Below are 20,543 nucleotides of genomic sequence, written 5' to 3'. Positions count from 1 at the left end.
TGTGAAGATAACCCTGCACAATCGCACGCACGCGCGCGCACGCACGCATACACACACAAATGCACACACACACACACACAGCCAAAGCAAGCCACTGAAACAAGAGATGGTCACAGCACACGCACACACGTCAGGGTAGAAAGAGATTGACTAAGGTTTGTTGGTTGGTGTGTGTCGCCTTGCATCACACGGCGATTACTCAGGGTTCTCAAAGCAGCCTTTCGTCTGCTCTTTGCTGCTCTGTTCGGTCACACCATTTTTTTTTGCAACAGACCATTTCACAGAGACTTTCATGCAACCGCAATCGTAGTCAAGCACCCAGATAAGGCATTGGGTGCCTGTCTTAAAGGCTTTGAAAATGAATTAATGCACTCTGAATTAAAAAGGAAGGGAAGGGGGAAAAAACTGGAATTTAAAAAAAGATAACATGGGCCACACAGCAGTTGTCATACATGCAATAACTGCTTAACACTGTCATGAGAATTAGGATTCTGAAGAATAACAGTTTAAAGGATGTTCCAGTCCCTTCCTGTCCAGCATTAAGAAACGGGGTGGGGGTGGGGGTGGGGGTATCTAGCTCCGACATCCTCTTTGCCCCATGCAGGTGGGATGCAGAAGAGGAGGGGCTATACAGCGATGGGAGGAGGGAATGAAAGAGGGGGCGAGGGCTATTGGGTGAGTGTGTGGAACAGGAGGTGGTGATTGGCTGGCAATAAGTGCCATTGATTGGCTATTTGCTGTGGCACTTCACACGAAAGAAGGCAACAACCGTCTGGGATTATCAAAAGGGGTGAGGGGGCTATACCCCTGGCCTGTGAGAGTGTGTGTGTGTGCATGTGTGTGAATGTGCTGGGTAGTGGAGGTTGGAGCATTTATAAAACCAGGAAAAAAACAAAACAACTCAACGAAAGCAACGCAGTGAATTTGCAAGAAAAGAAAAACTGTAAAATCAAAACCATAACCCTACAAGTGTATAAATGTTGTACTATGTAGCAACACCACTGCTCGACTGTGGGCTACACACACACACACACACACACACACACACACACACACACACACACACACACACACACACACACACACACACACACACACACACACACAGACTCTGAAAAGGGGAGGACGACTGGACCGCGTGCATGTTTCATCACACGCGCATGCACACACACACACACACACAACTGCCGTTCATGGCTGTTCTCTCCCCGCGTTCATCCATGGATGAGCCAGGCCAGCAGCACCAGCAGCAGCCTCATGGCAGGGGAGTGGAGGTCACAGATTAGGGGAGGGGAGGTGAGGGCTGGGCATGGCTGGGCTGGGCTGGGCAGGGCAGGGCATGCATTGGACACGTGCTTGGCTGCCTATTCTCACTGTGGATCATGGATGGGCACACTCATACTCTCTCTCTCGCGCTCTCACTCGCACACACACGCTTTCTCTCTGACGTTACAGTAAAAAGCCACCGTCTTAAGGTGAAGGTTGTGCTGAAGGGGTGGAGGTGGCTTTGGGGGAAGATGGTTGGATGGGTTGATTTTGTGTGTGTGTGTGTGTGTGTGTGTGTGTGTGTGTGTGTGTGTGTGTGTGTGTGTGTGTGTGTGTGTGTGTGTGTGTGTGTGTGTGTGTGTGTGTGTGTGTGTGTGTGTGTGTGTGTGTGTGTGTGGATCGGGCGGGCTGCCTGGGTTTTTTTTTTTGCTTGGCTTGAGTGGAGTTGAGTGTTCACTGTGGGAAGGCTAAACGTTTCTGTGTGGGTTTTGTTTGTTTTTACAGCAGGCTCCTGGAACTCTTTGGAGGTGTGGTGGTGGTGGCAGGTTCAGGTGGGGTCATCAGGTGACATCATGGAAGGGGGTGGTGGGGGGCCAGAGTCTCGTCTCATCTCATCTTAACCCTGAGTGACGTGAGAGGACCCAGGGAGGCGAGGCGAGTTCACCGGGGTGGGAGGAGGAGGGAGATGGGGGAGGGTGGTGGTAGTGGGAATGGATGGGTACAATGGCGACGGCGGTGGTGGTTACGTCCCACTTTGACAGCTGTGGAGAAACAGCCGGGGAGGGACAGCGTGATTGGGGCTGAGGCAGGCAGCAGGGGTGCTGGATGGTGGTTGGCTGGTTGCTTGTGGTGGGTGTTGTGGTGATGGTGATGGAGGGGTTGTTCCAGGAGCCCGGAGTCTTGGTGGTTTCAGGCACCCAGGATCTCCTTGACGAAGGTAGCCACGTCAGTCTCTTTGGAGTCGTGCAGGGTGAAGAAGGCGTGGGTCTGTACGCGCGTGTGGCGGAGACAGGGGACAGAGGAGAGCACATGTCAGACGTGATGGCACAGGGGGGGTAGTGAGAGTGTGTGCGGTGGCAGAACATGGCTCACGTGGATGGGCACGCGCGCCAGTGCCAACGCCATCACACACACACACAGTCACAGCCTCTCTCTCTCACACACACACACACACAGTCCCAGTCTCTCTCTCTCTCACACACACAGTCTCTCTCTCACACACACACAGTCACACACACAGTCACACACACAGTCACACACACAGTCACACACACACACACATTTTCAGACAACATGCAGTGGGGGGAGATTGAGCACTTAGTCTGGCCTGTCCCCTTGTGGACAATTGAGAGTAATACAAGACTTAAAACTATTACGGACATTCAAGACATGAGGGCGACATGAAATCAACATGTACTTACCATTAGTTCAGAGTAGGTTGGCCTCTCTTGAGAATTCTTTTTTAAGCTGCAATGACAAGAAAAATATTTAGGATAATAGGGAGGGAAAGTAATCTCATCGCCCCCTGCTGGCAACGTTCCAACCCCTTGCAACAAATGAATGTTTTTTTTCTTTGAAAAATTACATCTCGGCCCTGACGACGAAGTAGAAGTAGTGGCAGTCATATTATGGGCATGTTGGCCCGTTTTATCGAATCAGGTGGTAAAATGTTCGGTTTTTCACTGATCTGAGCTGATTTTAATATTCTTTAAAAAGCTAATACAGAACTACACTGACTGGCATGTGTGGCTTGTTTACTCCTTGTAATTAGCATAGCCAAATTAGCATAGCCAAACATGAGCCAGAGAGGTGGTTACTCGTCACCACAGAAGCCATCATATCTACTAGAGAATTTAAAACCATACCGAAATGATCGCGTGTATATATGTGTAATAAGAAGACAATGTGGAACTCATAGGATTACAAGAATGTGAAGATGTGCGAAGAACTTGCGTTCGTTCGCATTCATTTGTTTCTCTGTGTTGTCAACGAGGCGCGAAGCACAGCATGCTGGGAGCTGTAGTCCGTTTCCGACCAGATTGGCACAATTTCTATTTTTCTTAAAAGGGCAAAAAATGACTTTTCACAGGTAGTAGTTCATGCTATTGTGTACGCTGAAAAATGTGTCTGGTGTTATAGTTCCAAGTCATATCTTTGTGGGATTTTTTTAAAAACTTGTCTATGGGAGTTTCAATAGGATCACCCTGGTGTTTGGAACGTAACCGCTAGGATCGCTGTTTTCCACTTTCCCTCCCAATATTAACATTAAAATCCTTAAAATAAAATAAAAAAAACACCATGAGTGACACATCAACAGGCCTGAACATGCATTTCGTCCAGATCCAGATTCAAGATTCGTCCAGAGTAGTAGCAGGTTTTCAAGTAAAGTGAAATAAGTGTCACTTTACCTCTTATTTCACTTTACTTGAAAACCTGCTGCTACTAAGTATTGTACCCCAATTACAATTTCGTTGCCTTTTTGACAATGACAAATACATTATTGAATCCTTGAATCTTATACATCCGGCACAGTTTTAGAAAAGTACAGCACCTGTATAAATGTCAAAACACAAATACAGAGGGAAAAAAAGTGTTGATGGCAAAACTCCTTTTGGTACCCATGGGGCAATTGTGAGGTCGGAGCTGAATCCAATGGTGAAGAGTGACTCCAGGTGGTCAAACAATGCAATAGCAGGGGGTGTAAACAGCAGGGAGATGGATAACAGCAGAGGGGAACCAAATTACAAATAAATAACAAGCAACATAAAAGGATCAAAAGTTAATTCCAGGGCATGTAACAAGGTTGCCTCACTCTGACATACTCACATTCATGAATCATTGTTATAAAATCATTGTTATAAAAATGTAATCTGTTATAAAAATCTGTGATCTCATATCCAACATGACAAATCAATTAATTAATCAGGTTTTTTTTTTTGCTGTATTGCCCAGCTTTACAGCGGAGTTGATGGGGAAAATGGCCCTATTCAGATCACAACTGTAGCGAATGGTAGTGGGTCAGAGGATGAGTAGTGAGAGGGAGAAGGCTAAGCAGAGGAGGGCAATAGGAGGTGAGGGATGGAAGAGACTGAGGGAGGGAGGGAGGGGTCTGGGGGCTCCTACCACTTGGAGGTGAAGTCCACAAAGTCTGGGGAGAAGCGGTCGGCGGGGAGCTGGGGAGACGGCTCGTCCACCACCTGCTTGAGCTGCTGGAACGGAGTGCCCCACGACTCATATGGGAAACGCAGGATGGCCAGCTCCAGCTGAGAGAGAGAGAGAGAGAGAGAGAGAGAGAGAGAGAGAGAGAGAGGAGAGGAGAGGGAGAGAGAGAGAGGGGGGAGAGAGAGAGAGAGAGAGAGAGAGAGAGAGAGAGAGAGAGAGAGACTTTGCTTTGAATGTTGCAAAAAACCTGCTTCCATATAATATAAGCTCAGGGTTCCCACTCTTTTTCAAAAATCATTTTCCAGGATATTTCCAGGACATTTCCAGGACTATTTTTGGATAATTCAGGACGGATATTTCATCCATCGGACCCACAATTTGGACATGCACAGCGACACACAATGCATTTTAGAGACAATGTGACTTTAAGGTTGAAATGAGTTGTAATGAATGAGTACAGTGTGTTAGGGAAGAGGGTACGTCCAAAGACGTCATAAGAGCATAGTATGGCATGGCCGCAAGGGGAGTCACTTTCTTCTTCTGCAGTTAGTACTAAGGAGACTAGTGATAGGAGGGATTACATTAAACACTGACAACTGGATCTCCTCTCTTGACCAATTTTGCGAAGTTACAGAGTTCAGATTTTATCCATTATGGCGTTGCACCCACTGACCATGAGCACAGTGTCTTTAAGCAATGTCCTTGGACTACACCTAACCCAATGCATTTTCCATTGAGTGATACTTCTCATCCAATGTACATTATTTGCTTAGCACTGGCGGCAAGGTAAAATGCAAAGCCACTACCGCCAGGGCTGGAGTGTGGAACAGGTCATAGGACATAGTGAATTCGTGTCAGCTGTAATTAAGGCTAAATGACAGCTGTAATTTAACCACAAACTGAACATTGACGACAGGACATCCTATTTTGACCGGGCCGGAACTAGCAGCAGGTCCTCGCACCCACAATGCAATTCAAATTGCGGAGTTTCCAGTGTCACAATTTTTATCGATCATGGCCTTGCATCCACTGCGCATGGTGTCCCCGGGCTACGCCCCCGTACTACACCGTGGCCAATGCAATTTCCTGCGAATAAGCGTTCTTATCCATTCTATGTTCTTTGCTCAAAGGTATTGACCTGGGTTGCGGTTGAAGATCGCCAGCTGTCCCGCTAGTAGGAATCTGCTGGAGCTTGGCAACCACACCCCTATGTCAAATTTCGCAAGCCCAGGACGTGCAGCCTCTGTTCAATTGAAATGCTTTCTGATCCACAAAAAGTTTATTCGGAATTAAATGAAAGTGCAATGTAAACTCACATTAATGTCACATTATCTCAGAAATTAATTAATTAAAGATTAATACCTTAATAGTCTCTCTCTTATCGCAAAAAATAGTGTACTTGGATTTAAATGCATTCTCCACAAGACTTGACTTTGACTTTTTTGCTCACCAACCATTGTGGGCAGTGGTTTCTGTCTTTCTGCAAGCCAGTTTTGTTGCCAGTTTCTTTTTCCCTGGAATATTCTTGCATACAAACAATTGATGCGACTACTGTGATTTGTCACACCAAAGATCAAACTAGCTTTCAAAGTGGCTAGTGAGATTGAAAGCTCTGATCTCCAATAAAGATAGCAGTACAATTTTTTGTAAGGAAGTGCTAGCACTGCCTATTTGTAGGCCTATTATGACCGTAAGCAGGTTTTCGAGAGATATATAACGCCATGATATCAGCTAGCGACTTTTCAGCAAGCCAACTAGCGACTTCTAGCGACTTTTGGCAACACTGAGTCAAAGAATATGACTGTGTATAAGGGCAATCAAAGATGGCAACCTGACTAAACTGTGTGTGTGTGTGTGTGTGTGTGTGTGTGTGTGTGTGTGTGTGTGTGGACAATAATGCATTCAATAGGTGGATATAAATTGAATCGTCATGTCTAGACTCGGAGAAGAGTAAAAATTATACCACAAACAAAATCGGGAAAAAGTTGAAGGGAAAAAAATCCAGGACAAATATTTTTTTCCAGGACATTTGGTGAATTTCCAGGACTTTCAAGGACTTGAAAACACATCTCTAAATGTCCAGGTTTTCCAGGTTTTCCAGGACGTGTGGGAACCCTGCAAGATCTAAGAACTACTGTTGACTGTTAATCTATTAGTTGATGCTTTTTTGCATTGTACGAGACAATCAAATCAAACACATGCATTTCTGAAGTGATACAGGCAGAGCCAATAGCAAGAGTAGTGGTACGCACCAAGGTGATCCCTAAACTCCAGATGTCGGACTTGACATTGTAGCCCTTCTGGTTCAGCTCTGGGTTTATCCTCTCCGGCTGAGAGAAGGCAAAATCACAGACACAGACACGGACACACACGCGCACAAAGAAGAAGTTGAAAACGACACATAAAAAAAGCTGTGGTTTTGTTGTGACAATATCCTGTGTGTGTGGAAATGATGCCACCATCCTAACCAAAGCATGTACAGTATTATGTACTGCATGGGAGCGTTTAAGAAGAACTCTTTAAAATTTCACACGATTAATGTAGCACATTAGGTAGAGTAGTAGTAGAGATTGGTTTGCTTTTGGAGAGCTTAGTTGTCTTTGGCATGAATAAAGTCACATCACTTGTAAATAGCATATAAATGTGAGTTATTGACATTTTTCTTACAATTTATACACTAGTGTCAATAATCGCAGCTGGCAAATGTTACACTTGTCTACTGTACACACTAAATGTATTTTTTTTAGCACTGGAGAACTGCTAGAGCAGTGATTCTCAAACTGTGGGCCCTGAAGGTTCCAAGAGGGCATTGAAATAATTTTGTAATCATTGGGTCAAAGGTGGGCTCTGAACATTTGCAAAAAAAAATCCAGGAGGGGGCCCCAAGTTGGAAAAAAGTTGTGAATGTAGCATAGTGATGGAGCAGAAGTGTATGTGTGTGTGTGTATGGGCAGTCATGGGTGAGCGGTTAGGGCGTCAGACTTGCATCCCAGAGGTTGCCGGTTCGACTCCTGACCCGCCAGGTTGGTGGGGTGGGGGGAGTAATCAACCAGTGCTCTCCTCCATGACTGAGGTACCCTGAGCATGGTACCGTCCCACCGCACTGCTCCCCATGGGGCGCCACTGAGGGCTGCCCCCTTGCACGGGTGAGGCATAAATGCAATTTCGTTGTGTGCAGTGTGCAGTGTTCACTTGTGTGCTGTGGAGTGCTGTGTCACAATGACAATGGGAGTTGGAGTTTCCCAATGGACTTTCACTTTCACTTTATGTGTGTGTGTGTGTGTGTGTGTGTGTGTGTGTGTGTGTCAGGGCTTGACATTAACTTTTTCACTCACCGGCCACTGTGGCTAGTGTTTTTACCAATTCACTAGCCATTCACCTATTCTACTAGCCACAATTTTGATATTAGTCTTTTTTTATCATGATGATGCTGTACATTTCACTTCAGAAGATGGGTTGCAAATGCAAGAGGATGAGTGCATAGCTTTCTAGATGGAAATAAATCAAACAAATACCAACAGAGTAACTGAGCATTTTCTTTAAATTAAATAGAAACAATTGATACAAAAGGGGTCAAATAGATTATGAGCCAAATATGCTAGTGACACTGAAATTGTTACTAGCCACAGCCAAGTTTTACCAGCATTTGGCCGGTTGGCAGGTGCCAGTGTCAAGCCCTAGTGTGTGTGTGTGTGTGTGTGTGTGTGTGTGTGGGTGATGCTCACCGCCATGTAGGGTTTGCAGCCGGCGTCCAGCGTCTTGGCCACTGAGTCCACCAGGTAGCCGCTGATGCCAAAGTCACACATCTTCACCTGGCCCTGCGTGTTGATCAACACGTTGGAGGGCTTCACGTCTGCAGGGGAGCAAAACATAAACACACGCACACACATTTAGATGACATCAAAGTAAGCTGATGCTTCTGTTCAATGCAACTTTGTTATTTAGGTACAGTGTTCTGGTTAGAGCAATGTGGGGTTACTTAGGATGACTTGAAGGGGCAGTTCAACCGTGGATAAGGATGCAGTATTGTCCAGGAATGGAATTTGGTACAGCACCAATTCCATAATCATCATCTACCTACCCAGGAAGCATTTAAATCTTGAGATCTAAACATTTAGATCTCAAGAAAAAGTTCCCCGTCCATTCGGCTGTGTCTAGCTCCCGCACACGCACACAATAATGAGGAAGACATTGCAAGGCAGAGTTATGAGCATATAAATAATCCAGACAAAAACCCTCATTACACATCGTCTGAGCTTGAGTAATGGTGGTAGCACTTGGACACTGCCCTAGTTTGACTACAGAACTAGACTACAAGTCTGTACCAGAATTGCCAACTGATTTCGTGGGGGGCTCTACTCTTCAAAAACAGTGCATGGGTCATTGTGAGGTGCCCATTTCTTTCAATGAGGACAAGACCTATGTCTGCCCTGCGTAACAAGACAAATGTTTTTCAGATGGATGAGATTGCCTGTTAGTTCCAAAAATGCATTTCTTGTTTCCTATATGTAATAATATAGTCTGCTGCTGGGCTAGACTCCTGTTGGTTGCTTATTACATAGTCAGTAAATGAAGCATACATTTCAGGGCTTTCCCCAGCACTATAACTTATTGCGGCCACCTTCACATCAAACACCTTCCACCTTGTTTAGGTCCACTGAAAGGAGAATGGTCTTGCATGTCCGTTCTAAAGTTGCCTCACCACAAAATGTGTACTTTAAAAAGGTTTCATATATTTCATACAAACCTGCACAACACAGCCTTTCCTATGATGTAGGCCAGATACAGACTAGAGCGTGGCGGAGCGGCAGCGAAACGACTGATCTTTCTGCTTAGTTTCAGCCGGTGTGTTCTACTCTGCCTTTCACACCCACAGCTCACTACTTTGCCATTCATTTGAATGGGACACCGCCGGTCGCTGCGGTCCAAAATCCGCACAAGTTCCATTTTCCAAATGCAGCGCGGAGCGCAGCCGGTTCCCGCGCCGCTACTGCCCAACTACTGACGGTTGGTGTGGAAGGACAGATCTGCTTCCATGTACCGCCACCACCGGTAAGAACCGCGTCCATCGCCACCGTGTCCCCACTTTGGTGTGAATTAGGCCTGATGATAATCACATGCCTCTGATAACAGCCGACACCGCACTAACCTGGCTCTGGCCAGCTGGTATGTTTACCGCCTTCACGATACCATCTGGGTACCCCTCACAACGGACACGTTTTTTGGATGCGGTTCCTTATCAAAAATGAACAATCAGTCTTTTTTACTGATGCAGCTGAGAGCAACACAAAAAGTAAGACCCTTGCACCACCTTGACTAAAGAAAAGTTTGTGGTAATTGATCAACAGACCCCTTCTTAATCCACTTGTCATATACAGGCCCATTTAAACGTTAAAAGATTAAAAAAAATAAAATAAAAAAAACCCACAATCTCTCAACAGCACAGTAATTGGACACAACACCTCTATGCCATTGCTTACCCCTGTGGATCACCGACAGGCGGCTGTGCAGATGTTCCAGGGCTTTGATAATCTGTACAGAGAGAGAGGGGAAGGAAAGCAGGGACACAAGAGGAAGTAATGTGTCAGAGAGAGAGAGAGAGAGAGAGAGAGAGAGAGAACGAGAGAGAGAGAGAGAACGAGAGAGAGAGAGAAAGAACGAGAGAGAGAGAAATAACGAGAGAGAGAGAAAGAACGAGAGAGAGAGAGAAAGAACGAGAGAGAGAGAGAGAGAGAGAGAGAGAGAGAGAGAGAGAGAGAGAATGGATTAGAAACTGGTAGCTGCAGCAGTAGAGAGCGCAGCTGCTCATGAGTAAAGCGTGAGTCACTGCCTTCTCCAGTGCGCGAGCGAGAGGCCTGTCAGGAAATCTGATAGAGGCCAGTGACAAACACGGGCTCCAAAATGGTCATTGTTTGCCTTGGCTTATTTTTATCTTTTGACTTACCAAAACATTTAGCACAGCTGCAAAGCACTTCACATATGACCTCATCACACTTTACAACGGTGATGCATATTGAAGATTAATGGGAAGGCTTTGTCAAAGCGGCCCTTACTCATGCAAACGGCTTCTCAATTACGGCTACTGTGCTCTTGCTTTAGCACTGCATTTAAAGTGATACTGTCCCATTTTTGGAAATAAACTTATTTTACACCTACCCTTGAGTTAAATAATAGGGTTTTACCGTTCTCCCATACTTTCAACCGTTCTCTGGGAATGGCAGTGCAAATTTTACCTCCAAGCTAGCAGTTAACATTGAGTCTTATGAGACCAGTTAGTCGCCAGCTGGTCTCATAGGACTCAATGTTAACTGCTAGCTTGGAGGTAAAATGTGCACTGCTATACCCAGAGAATGGTTGAAAATATAGGAGAACAGTAAAACCCTATTATTTAACTCAGGGGAGGAGGAAAAAAATAAGCTTATTTCCAAAAATGGGACAGTATCACTTTAAATCGTGGAATAGTCAACAGCAAACAGACACACATAAAACGTACCGAAACAGTGATCTTTCCTAAAATGTCTTCAGGGATGGTGCGTTCCTTCTCGATAACCTTGGTGTAGAATTTGTCCAAAGACATGTCCAACAATTCCATACAGATCCAGACATCGCCCTGGCAACACATGGCACATGAAGGAAAACGTCAGAAGAAACCAAGTCAACGAAACAGAGCAACGACTAAGTGCGCAAATAAGTCATAAATGGCTCTCTGTGCTGGTTGACTGAGTGGCTTTAGTTTTCACCCAGGTGGGACACTTTGAAAGCAAAACCCACTCACACACAAAACCAGAACTACAGCAAAGATAAGCACACGTTGCTTTTAAAAATCATTTCAAGATTACGATACTGTCAAAATCACTATCAGTGCATCTTGACGCACAAATCTAACAGCATTGCCAGTTAGGTTGCCCTCTTGCCCGGGTGAGACAAAAATGCATCTTCATTGTGAGCACCATGTGCTGTGTTGTTTCTCAGTGGGACTTCCACATCTACCACTGTAACGCTGGGATCACACACACACGTGCTCACCAATGCAAGATGGTGGTTTCGTCTTAAGTACGCAGGGTTACTGATGACCATACAATCCCATATTAATAGCGCAGAGCAATCCGCTAAGAGTTGAACAAGAGTAAGAGTGGAACAACCCTGAACTTTTTTTGACAGAGGTTCTGCATTCAACACAACGCATGCAGAGCCACAATTCAGCAGTGTGCCACCACATGACCCCCGCCCAATGTTAAAGGGGTATGCCACTATTTTGGGGCTTAATACAGTTGAAATCGTTGGCCAGGGTTTATAAAGGAGGTAAAGTGTCTTATTTTTCATGTTAAGCGTGGTCTTGCTTTAAGACAAGTTAAAAGAGGGTATATGTCGCTAAGCTAGTGAAAGTAAATGGATCCGTGTAGCAGCATGCTTCGATTTTAACTGTATTAAGCCCCAAAATAGTGGCATACCCCTTTAAGTGAATGGTAATAGCAGCGGAATGCTTCGGATTGACGAATGTGTGAGAGCGGGATGCAACAGATGCCTTCTTCCTCCCTCCCTCCCTCCGTCCTACCTCTCTGAAGAGGGCGCCGTAGAAGGTCACTGTGTAGTGGCAGTCCACCGTCCTCATGGAGATGTCCAGGTCCATAAGCAGACGCTTCTGCTCCTGGGAGTTCACCGTGGCCCGGATACGCTGAGGGCCGAGAGGAGAGGAGAGGAGAGGAGAGGAGATTGGGGGATGTGAGGTGATCCTGCCGCATTTATTTCCATACATCAGTACACCTATCCACATACAGCAGGGGTGGGGAACCTATGTCTCGAGAGCCATTTTATCCGGCCCCCAATATAATTTTTATGTTATGCAGCTTCACATGAAGGGCGACATATTTTGTAAAGGAATCTTAGACATTACTTTTGCAATACAATTGCGTTACATTCAGCGGATCTAGAGAAGGTGTGGTCTTTTTTTAAAAGGTGGCTGCCTTCAATTTAGGTGCAATTTAAAGTGCAGGGGAAAATCCTGGTCTGTGTTCATAATACGGCCCTCAGAGGACTTTTACAGCCCTCAGAGGAATTTGAAGTGCCCCATCGAATGAAAAAGGTTCCCAACCCCTGACATACAGTATATCATATTGGTCACGCACGCACACGAGTTATAGTGGAGTGCTCGGCTGAGTGTGTGTGTTCGGCTCACCTTGACGGCCATGATGAGTCCGGTGGGGACGTGCCTCATCTTGTCCACCACTCCGTACGCCCCGCGGCCCAGCTCCGCCATATGCTCCAGGTCATCCGCCTTCACCACCACATTCTACACACACACACACACACACACACACACACACACACACACACACACACACACACACACACACACACACACACACACACACACACACACACACACACACACACACACACACACACACACACACACACGAGAAAAGAGAACAACTTAGCAATGTTTTCGAAAGTCTGGTATACAGACTGGTGCCAGACAGAGAAGATTGAGGAAGTCAATCACACCAGATTGAGGAAGATCAACGCAGGTAATCAACACAGGTGAGCTTTCCATTTAACTCGTTTACTCAGGGGCTGGATCAGTGAATTGGCTAGACTAGATATTTGGCAGGGCTTATACGTTCAAAACCTGGGATGCCCACCTGAAGGCACCAGAGAGATGAAAAGTCTAGTTTGTCAACGTGTGGGCCCGGGATAGTTGTTTTATGCATTTACTTCAGTGCTTCAGTACCAATCACAGTGCTTTCGGGGGCCATGTAAAAAAAATCTGACAACACACACACACACACACACACACAAAAAGTCGAATAGCCATGATGAACTTCTAAAGCTGACATAAGCGAGATGCACCATAGGGCTCCAGCAACAGTCTGAAGAGAGGGAGTGTGAGTGTGTCTGGATTGATCGTACCTTCTCTCCAATGGTCACTTCGGCCTTGGAGTCAAGATCTCTGGGGGGCCTGTGGAAGAACAGGGCAGAATAGTGTGAAATGAACACGGAACACGGACGACACCAACACAGATGTCCCAAGGGCTGGGGTTCATTTCACAGATTTCTGTGAGATCAGGTTGGCATAACAACGACAGGAAAACACCTCACCCACACTGATGTCATCCACACTCTCTTACCATCAAGGAGCTAAATGAGGTAAATGCATTGGCAAAGCATAGGGTATAATACACAGGCAATTCCCATACCTGTTTATACACATGTCTCGTCAGGGTTCCCACTCTAATTCAGATATAAAATTCCATGATTTTCCATGACTATCCAGACCAAAAAAAGAAATAGCGCTAAGTTTTAAAAAGTGTGAAAACTGAAGATTATCTTCACACCTAGAGCCGATGGCGAGCTACCACCAGACTAAAGAGTGCTCATTGCGTCCTAGAATGTTGCACATTACAGCGTGAAACCAAACCCTCGCTGGCTAAGCGTTGTAGTATAACCACTAAGAAACAATGTCATACACGAAACAAAAAAGTTTTTGCTTCTACACAAATGTTAAGAAAATTCCATGACTGTGCATACAAAATGGCAAAATTCCATGACTGGAAAAACTTTTATGAAATTCCATGATATTCCAGAAATTCCATGACCCGTGGGAACCCTGTCTCTTTCACCCAATCAGGGAGTCTGAAGTCTGCTGACAATTCTTAGTCTGGTGAGTGTCCTGCATATTGCTCCCCCTGACCAGCAGCCTGAACTGCCTGGGGTGTATTTAACACTAATAATACACTAACACTGTACACTCAAGACTTACGTTGGTGCGGGAGCCGGTTGTCGAAAGACGTCCTCATTGATCTTGAGATCATGCTTCTTCTTTTTCCCTGTGCCAAGGATGAGAAGGAACACGAGGTGTTGAGCATTTCTGTCCTGATGTTGGCCAACAATAAATCGGAGTTGAATTTGGTAACTCTTTAGAATAGGGGTCTGATGTTAGACACCAATACATGCCTAATGATCGTTTGCGTAAAGGGACACTGTGTGAGATTTTTAGTCGTTTATTTCCAGAATTCATGCTGCCCATTCACTAATGTTACCTTTTTCATGAATACTTACCACCACCATTAAATTCTAGTATTCATTATGATTGGAAAAATTGCACTTTTTATACATGAAAAGGGGGATCTTCTCCATGGTCCGCCATTTTGAATTTCCAAAAATAGTCATTTCTAGCTGCAAAAAATGACTGTACTTGGACCATACAAGAAAATTTTTGTTTAATACTTAGTAAACTTTCATGTAAAGATCAAATTTGGCAATAGGCAGCCCAATTCCAATAAGCAGCATAGTTGCAGTACCTTTTTTGACCATTTCCTGCACAGTGTCCCTTTAAGTGACTTGTGTCAAGGACCTAAATTAGGATTATATCAATAAGAAGGGCCTTAGGGGCTAGAGGTGCTCCGATCACCATTTTTTGGGTCCGATCACCGATACCGATCACCAAAAATCTTTATCTGCCGATTACCGATCATTGCCGATCACAAAAATGATTTCCTATTTTTTTAATAGCCTATTAATTATCCTTATTGAATACCATTTCTGCCCATAAACCAATCAATCTTAATTTGCACATGTCTATTATTACGCTATTATTATTATTATTATTATTATTATTATTATTATTATTATTATTATTATTATCTTTCAGACTAGTGTTGGTAATACAGTCTACAGTATTAATCAATGTATAAGTTATTGCATAGAATAACTAAACTATTTAAGATTGAATTGAAACTGAAACATTACATCAAATAGTCTTCCACATACTAGAAAAAAACAACCTGTCGCTTTAAATGAGCAGCCTCGTGAGGAGAGCCCCTCCCCTCTCTGTCACCGTCCACAGTTGCAGTGCTCCACTACCGTTCTGAATCTCTCTCTCAAGTTTTAACCACATCTGTCGCCGTTTGGTGTTTCAGCGACTATCAAACTAATCGACTGACTGCCAATTACAACTTTGAAAACAATAATTGACATGTTTGTGCTGACAACGTGAAGTTGTCGCGTGCTGACCAAGGTAATTACACAGGTTATAACGTAACATGGCTCACTGGCGAGTACTCAATCGCAAATTACATTGTCAGGTTAACGGCGCATGGATCGGAAAATCAGATCATTGTTGATGCAGATATGGTTATGAATGGTGGAAATGAAGGGGGGAATGGCGAAAAGTTATAGACAAGCAAAGATGCCTTCTTTTGGTGCAGTTGCAGCTGTGCAGTTGCAGCTGTGCAGAGCCAGCGCCTACATGCAGCGCCAGGTGTAAAGGCAAATGGTTGCGTGAGGAATTTAATCTCTCTCGATCAGTTTTTTGATCTGCATGTTTTTCCGATCACCGATCAGGCTATTTTTGGCCATTATCGGCCGGTCATGATCGGCAGCCGAGCAATCGGAGCACCTCTATTAGGGGCAGTGAACAACAAATTTGTGAATACACACCTAACAAATGATTGTTTTTTTCTTAACACGTCTATAAAAGCCAATACAGACAAGCATGAATTAGTGGCCAACACATGAACCTATTAAGTGTTACCCTGAATTTTCCACTGTAGTCAATGACCCAATAAAGGAGTGGCTAGGCTAATGATGGGTGTTTAGGCCAAAACCATAGCCATGACATCATGGCGAGCTAGAAATTACTCCGCTGCGCTGACACAGTGAAATGGGGCAAAGTTCTCCGGCGAAATTCCTATTTTTTTTGCCTAATTTAAACACCCTTGCACAAGTTTTGGTGACTCAGTAAAAATACAAAGAAGGGAAGAAGCAGAGAAAGAGAAAAAAACACACCACAATATTTTAGTTGATCCAGGAACAGATACTAACATTTTTCACTGGAGGTGCTTACTCTCCATTTTCCAGAAGAGAGAACTGTGTCAGTGTCAAGCTTGTGCATGCTGTGCATATTTACACCTCTTCCTCTATATGCATCCTACCTTGGCCCCACAAGTTTTTTTGTTCATGAAAACTGAGATGCTGCAGAGATAGCCTTTTCAAAATGTGCAGCAATGTTGAAGAGGAGTCTTTTTTTTTCTTCTTGGATAAAGGCCATTGACAAGAAAGAGTGCACAGGTTTGAATGAGCAGTGCAAAAAGGGACAGTTTCAGACACATTCAGGAAGGAATTTCTTTTCAAAACAACACAAGGTTAAATGGGTTTCAAGTTCATCACAGAGGCACTTTCAGTTCTTAAAAGGAAAACAGGCCTGCAACAGGTTTCCCCCATGTGCAAGGAAGAAGAGGACAAGACAGGAGAACACAAGCTTAGCTGTCAACTACATGCAAATTTAATTCCTGATGCTTCAAGACAGATAGACTTGTCAACATTCCTGTCAAGGTTACTCTAAAACACACACACACACACACACACACACACACACACACACACACACACACACACACACACACACACACACACACACACACACACACACACACACACACACACACACACACACACACACACTCATTGATACCTTGCAGAAGCACAAGGTGACAGACCATTGCAGCAGTAGGCACTAACTGCACAGCACAAGTGTGGGAAATATGGGAAAAGGAAATGAAGGGCAAAATTCCAGACGTGGCGTGTCAGTCTCCTCAATATGTCTATTGTTCTTTGTTAGGGAGAAGAGAGGGGGGGGGGGTCTGTTTTGTCTGCCTAGTTGCCTCAAAAACAGTCACACAGAAGCGGTTGATGACTGTATTCTTCTTCCATTCTTCTCAGCACAAAGTTGAGCCTGTACAATTCCTGTCCACGCTGAGAAATTCTGTGGACACTCCCTCTCCTCAGCGCCGATTAAACTACTACCTCTTACATGCAGACACAGAGACACTTTTCCAGTGTGCTTTCAAACAAAGCCTTTGATGGACTTCCTCACAAGTGTTTAACATGCCACATTACGGTTTCCTCCCAAAAAAAAGCCCCACCCGAGCCGGTAAAACACCACGTGCTTTCCTCCGAGCAGCCCACGCAGACAGGTCAGGCAGACGGGCAGGCATGCATGCATACAGGCACTCATGGTGTGGTCTTCTCAGCTTCGTGAGGAGTGTGGGAAAGTGTGTGCACCAAAACCGCTTCAGGCGAAAAAAGGTTGCTACTGGTCAGAAGGGACCCCAGTGGAAAGGGAGCTGAATGCAGAGTGTGTGAATGAATAGATGACAAATGCTACCTCTTCTGTTGGTACACCGAAACCTTTTTTGGGCTCTCTCTTTTTTTTTTTTTTTGGAGGGTGATGGGTCTTTGATTGGGTTGTACCACACTCTGCAATGTACCCTTATAGGCTACTTCAAAAGCATGGAGCTATGCCTCTGTCACACACAGGCAGAGACGGGGATAGGTCAGACAGGGCAAAGATAATCCTACAAAGTGGAAGTCTACTCTGCAACTTGTTTTTAGACATATTGAACCTTGAACTGCCATGGGACATACAAACATCATACGACAACACACCAAATCACGGTTAGAATATGTGAAACACTCCACATCTCACACCTTCGATATGACTGGGCCTTTACGTGCGGACAAGTGGACTGAGGACCAAGGCAAACCCCTGTTCACACATATACATACTACATATCTACTACATACAGAGACAGGGCTGATAGATAGGGTGAGTAAAGTCTTCCCACTTGACTAGGATGGGTTTATTTTAATCTGAGGTGTGGCGAGTCACCCAGGCTCAGGGGGCAGGCGGGAGGTGGGGGGACTCCGCACAAACGCAGGACATACTCTCACTCTGAGTCAGTGGGGACAGAGGTTCACATTCCTTCAGCCATCTGTCAGCGACACACAGTTCACCTGTTTGTGTGGCTAGGCAGGAGAACACTAAGGAACTCAACTGTGCAGGGTGGGAGGCCTAAAAGTGTTTGCCGTTTCTAGGTTTTAATCCTCCACAGAGGAAGAGAACTAGACAAAAACAGATACATTTTATTGTAGTAAGTGTATCTGACTTTGATCTTTAAGTACATCCCTTCTCCAGGATCAAGTCACCTGAAATGTAATAGTCAGCCACACTACAGCCCTTTTGTTAACCACCAGTGTGTCTGAACGAGACTCACATGACAGATGGTAGGAGACGGGCACAAACTTCACTCAGATGGAAGCACTGTTTCTTCAAATATAAATGAGACTATGACAAGATGTGTGAATCACAATTGATATTTTCCAAAATCAGTTTTGCCACATGACTTGCACTGCATTGTGTCAGTGCAAATTGCATACATCTGCTCCTGGTAACTCATAGCACCAATGAATTCATACATGCCTACCACCATCCAAGTCAATGTCTTGATGAAATCCTGTTATGTACAGCTGTGACATAAGATTTCGCACATTCAAGGCACGGACTCCTTATCAGGCCGTTACATAGCACACGCAGCTTGTAGCTAACGATGGAAGAAAACAAACCTGGGCATGACTCAACACTTTTCAACAGGTGACCATGGTCTGGATCAAGAGGGAAAGTATTGGTTTTGACCATTCCCCTATTTGACAATTCCAGGCATACAAGACGCATGGGTGACAAATTCATCAAACCATGCAAAACAAAACTATTTAAAAACGCACTACCACCCTGAAACGACAATAAACAGTTCAAGCGGCCGCGCGCCCGCATGTCATGTCTATGCATGCGAAAAACGTGCAGGGTGCTTCATGTCCATGCCACTACTCTATGGAACTAATGCTGACGAATGGAGTGCAACTGCAACAAAATCATTTGCGTTTAAACTGTATCAATTCACTTGCTGCTAAGCCAGTAAAACACGAGAGCAACGACTAGTCGTAGTGAGATCATACGTCTAAAAGCCATCACCATCAAAGTGAATGCAACCTGCCCGTATAGAACTTTATGCACACCAAGAACTGCAAATCTGTTCTGATTTTGTTACGGTGGCAGTGACCAGGCTGGACACTTATAGTGAGGAGATGTGTAAAAAAGGTCAACTCCGAGACGACTTCTTACATGACAGATATAGTTTGATATTCCAATTGCGGAAAGTATTGCAGGAATGCAAGGGAGTCGACGTCAGTGAGCTGCTATTTTCCTTTTTTCTCAGGGATGTTCCGTCATGTTCCGGTTACGGTATTTGGAAAACGTAGCTGTCTACAAATAGTTTTTAGAGTACCTCAGTGAAGGTCTTGAAACGTTCATTTTCATCAACTCTAAGTAACTACATAATCAATGGAAATGCCACTCCTTAGCGTCTCGAATACCTTACCACTAAAAAGTTACGAGTGCTTTTTGCTTTGCTAATAGCTGGCTAACCTTTACTGCTAATGATACTGAGCTAACGGTATAAATTTAGCTGGCAAGTCATCACGTTGTGTTGGATGGTAAACCGTGCAAAGAAAGCAAATTAATCTTGCACTTGCTAAACCCAGTCGATCAGTTTGTTATATGTATATGAATCGCCAGGACTGATTAGTTAGAACTACCGACTGAAATGCATGGTACTTCTTGCCCTAAGTATCATTCAGGGATGCAAGATTCCACACAGGAGTCCGTAGGCTATTCATCCTGGCTCGGCTAACTTGGCCATCAAGCTCTTCTAGCTAGCTAAAAGTCAGCTAACAAGAACACCGCTAACAACAATGACGGCAAAATGACAGGCAAGACTGTCCCTACGGAGCTTGCAACTGTTCCGCTCAAGCGTCCAGGGTACGTGAATGTTAAATGTGTGTGTCACCTTCACACCATTTTCTTCAATGCACTCTTTAATGACTTGCTACCGGGATAGACAACTTCCATGCAAGTCAGAACTATCGCCACCAATGCTAACGTAGCTCGCAAACAAGTTCTAGCCTATTAAGCTAGCACTTTAGCTCGACAGTTTTAACTTCTGCTTGCAAAAGCAATTTATACGTTCTGCAACTGTGATTAACGCCCAGGAACTAGCGATGCACCAAATAAGTGTGCATTCAAAAGTATCGTCACTTTAAGAATGCACATGCCAAATAAACAACGCAAAGTGCACGATTATTCCAACTTTTGTCAAAGGCATGAAACTCTTACCTCGCTTCGGCAGAGACATTTCCCCTTCACTGTGGTGGTGGGGGGGAGGGGAGGCACAAAAGACTTCGCTGTCTCCCTCCCTCACTCCGTCTCCCCCTTTCGGTCA

General features: G+C 44.8%; 1 protein-coding gene across 1 annotated transcript; it reads right to left on the bottom strand.

The window, feature by feature from the left end:
• Positions 1 to 276: 276 nt before the first annotated feature.
• On the bottom strand, positions 277 to 20,543 carry LOC134435235 (dual specificity mitogen-activated protein kinase kinase 6). Its single transcript, XM_063184112.1, has 12 exons — positions 20,438 to 20,543; positions 14,189 to 14,255; positions 13,339 to 13,387; positions 12,605 to 12,718; positions 11,984 to 12,103; positions 10,922 to 11,038; positions 9,909 to 9,960; positions 8,154 to 8,281; positions 6,681 to 6,758; positions 4,390 to 4,529; positions 2,688 to 2,733; positions 277 to 2,253 (listed from the first exon to the last, which is right to left on the bottom strand). The coding sequence occupies exons 1-12, from the start codon at positions 20,454 to 20,456 to the stop codon at positions 2,176 to 2,178; spliced, it is 1,008 nt and encodes a 335-aa protein (XP_063040182.1). The 5' UTR covers positions 20,457 to 20,543; the 3' UTR covers positions 277 to 2,175.

Source organism: Engraulis encrasicolus, chromosome 2, assembly GCF_034702125.1.
Source record: "Engraulis encrasicolus isolate BLACKSEA-1 chromosome 2, IST_EnEncr_1.0, whole genome shotgun sequence".
NCBI lineage: Eukaryota > Metazoa > Chordata > Actinopteri > Clupeiformes > Engraulidae > Engraulis > Engraulis encrasicolus.
The sequence above is the reverse complement of the archived record's forward strand: the minus strand, read 5'-3'. Positions and strand labels throughout refer to the sequence as shown.

Bases quoted from the DNA above. Each gene is read 5' to 3' on its own strand.
- LOC134435235 (XM_063184112.1), bottom strand. The intron at 12,719-13,338 runs GTACGATCAATC...GTGTGTGTGTAG, and splicing joins AAGTGACCATTGGAGAGAAG to AATGTGGTGGTGAAGGCGGA. The intron at 2,254-2,687 runs GTAAGTACATGT...ACGCGCGTACAG, and splicing joins CAACCTACTCTGAACTAATG to ACCCACGCCTTCTTCACCCT.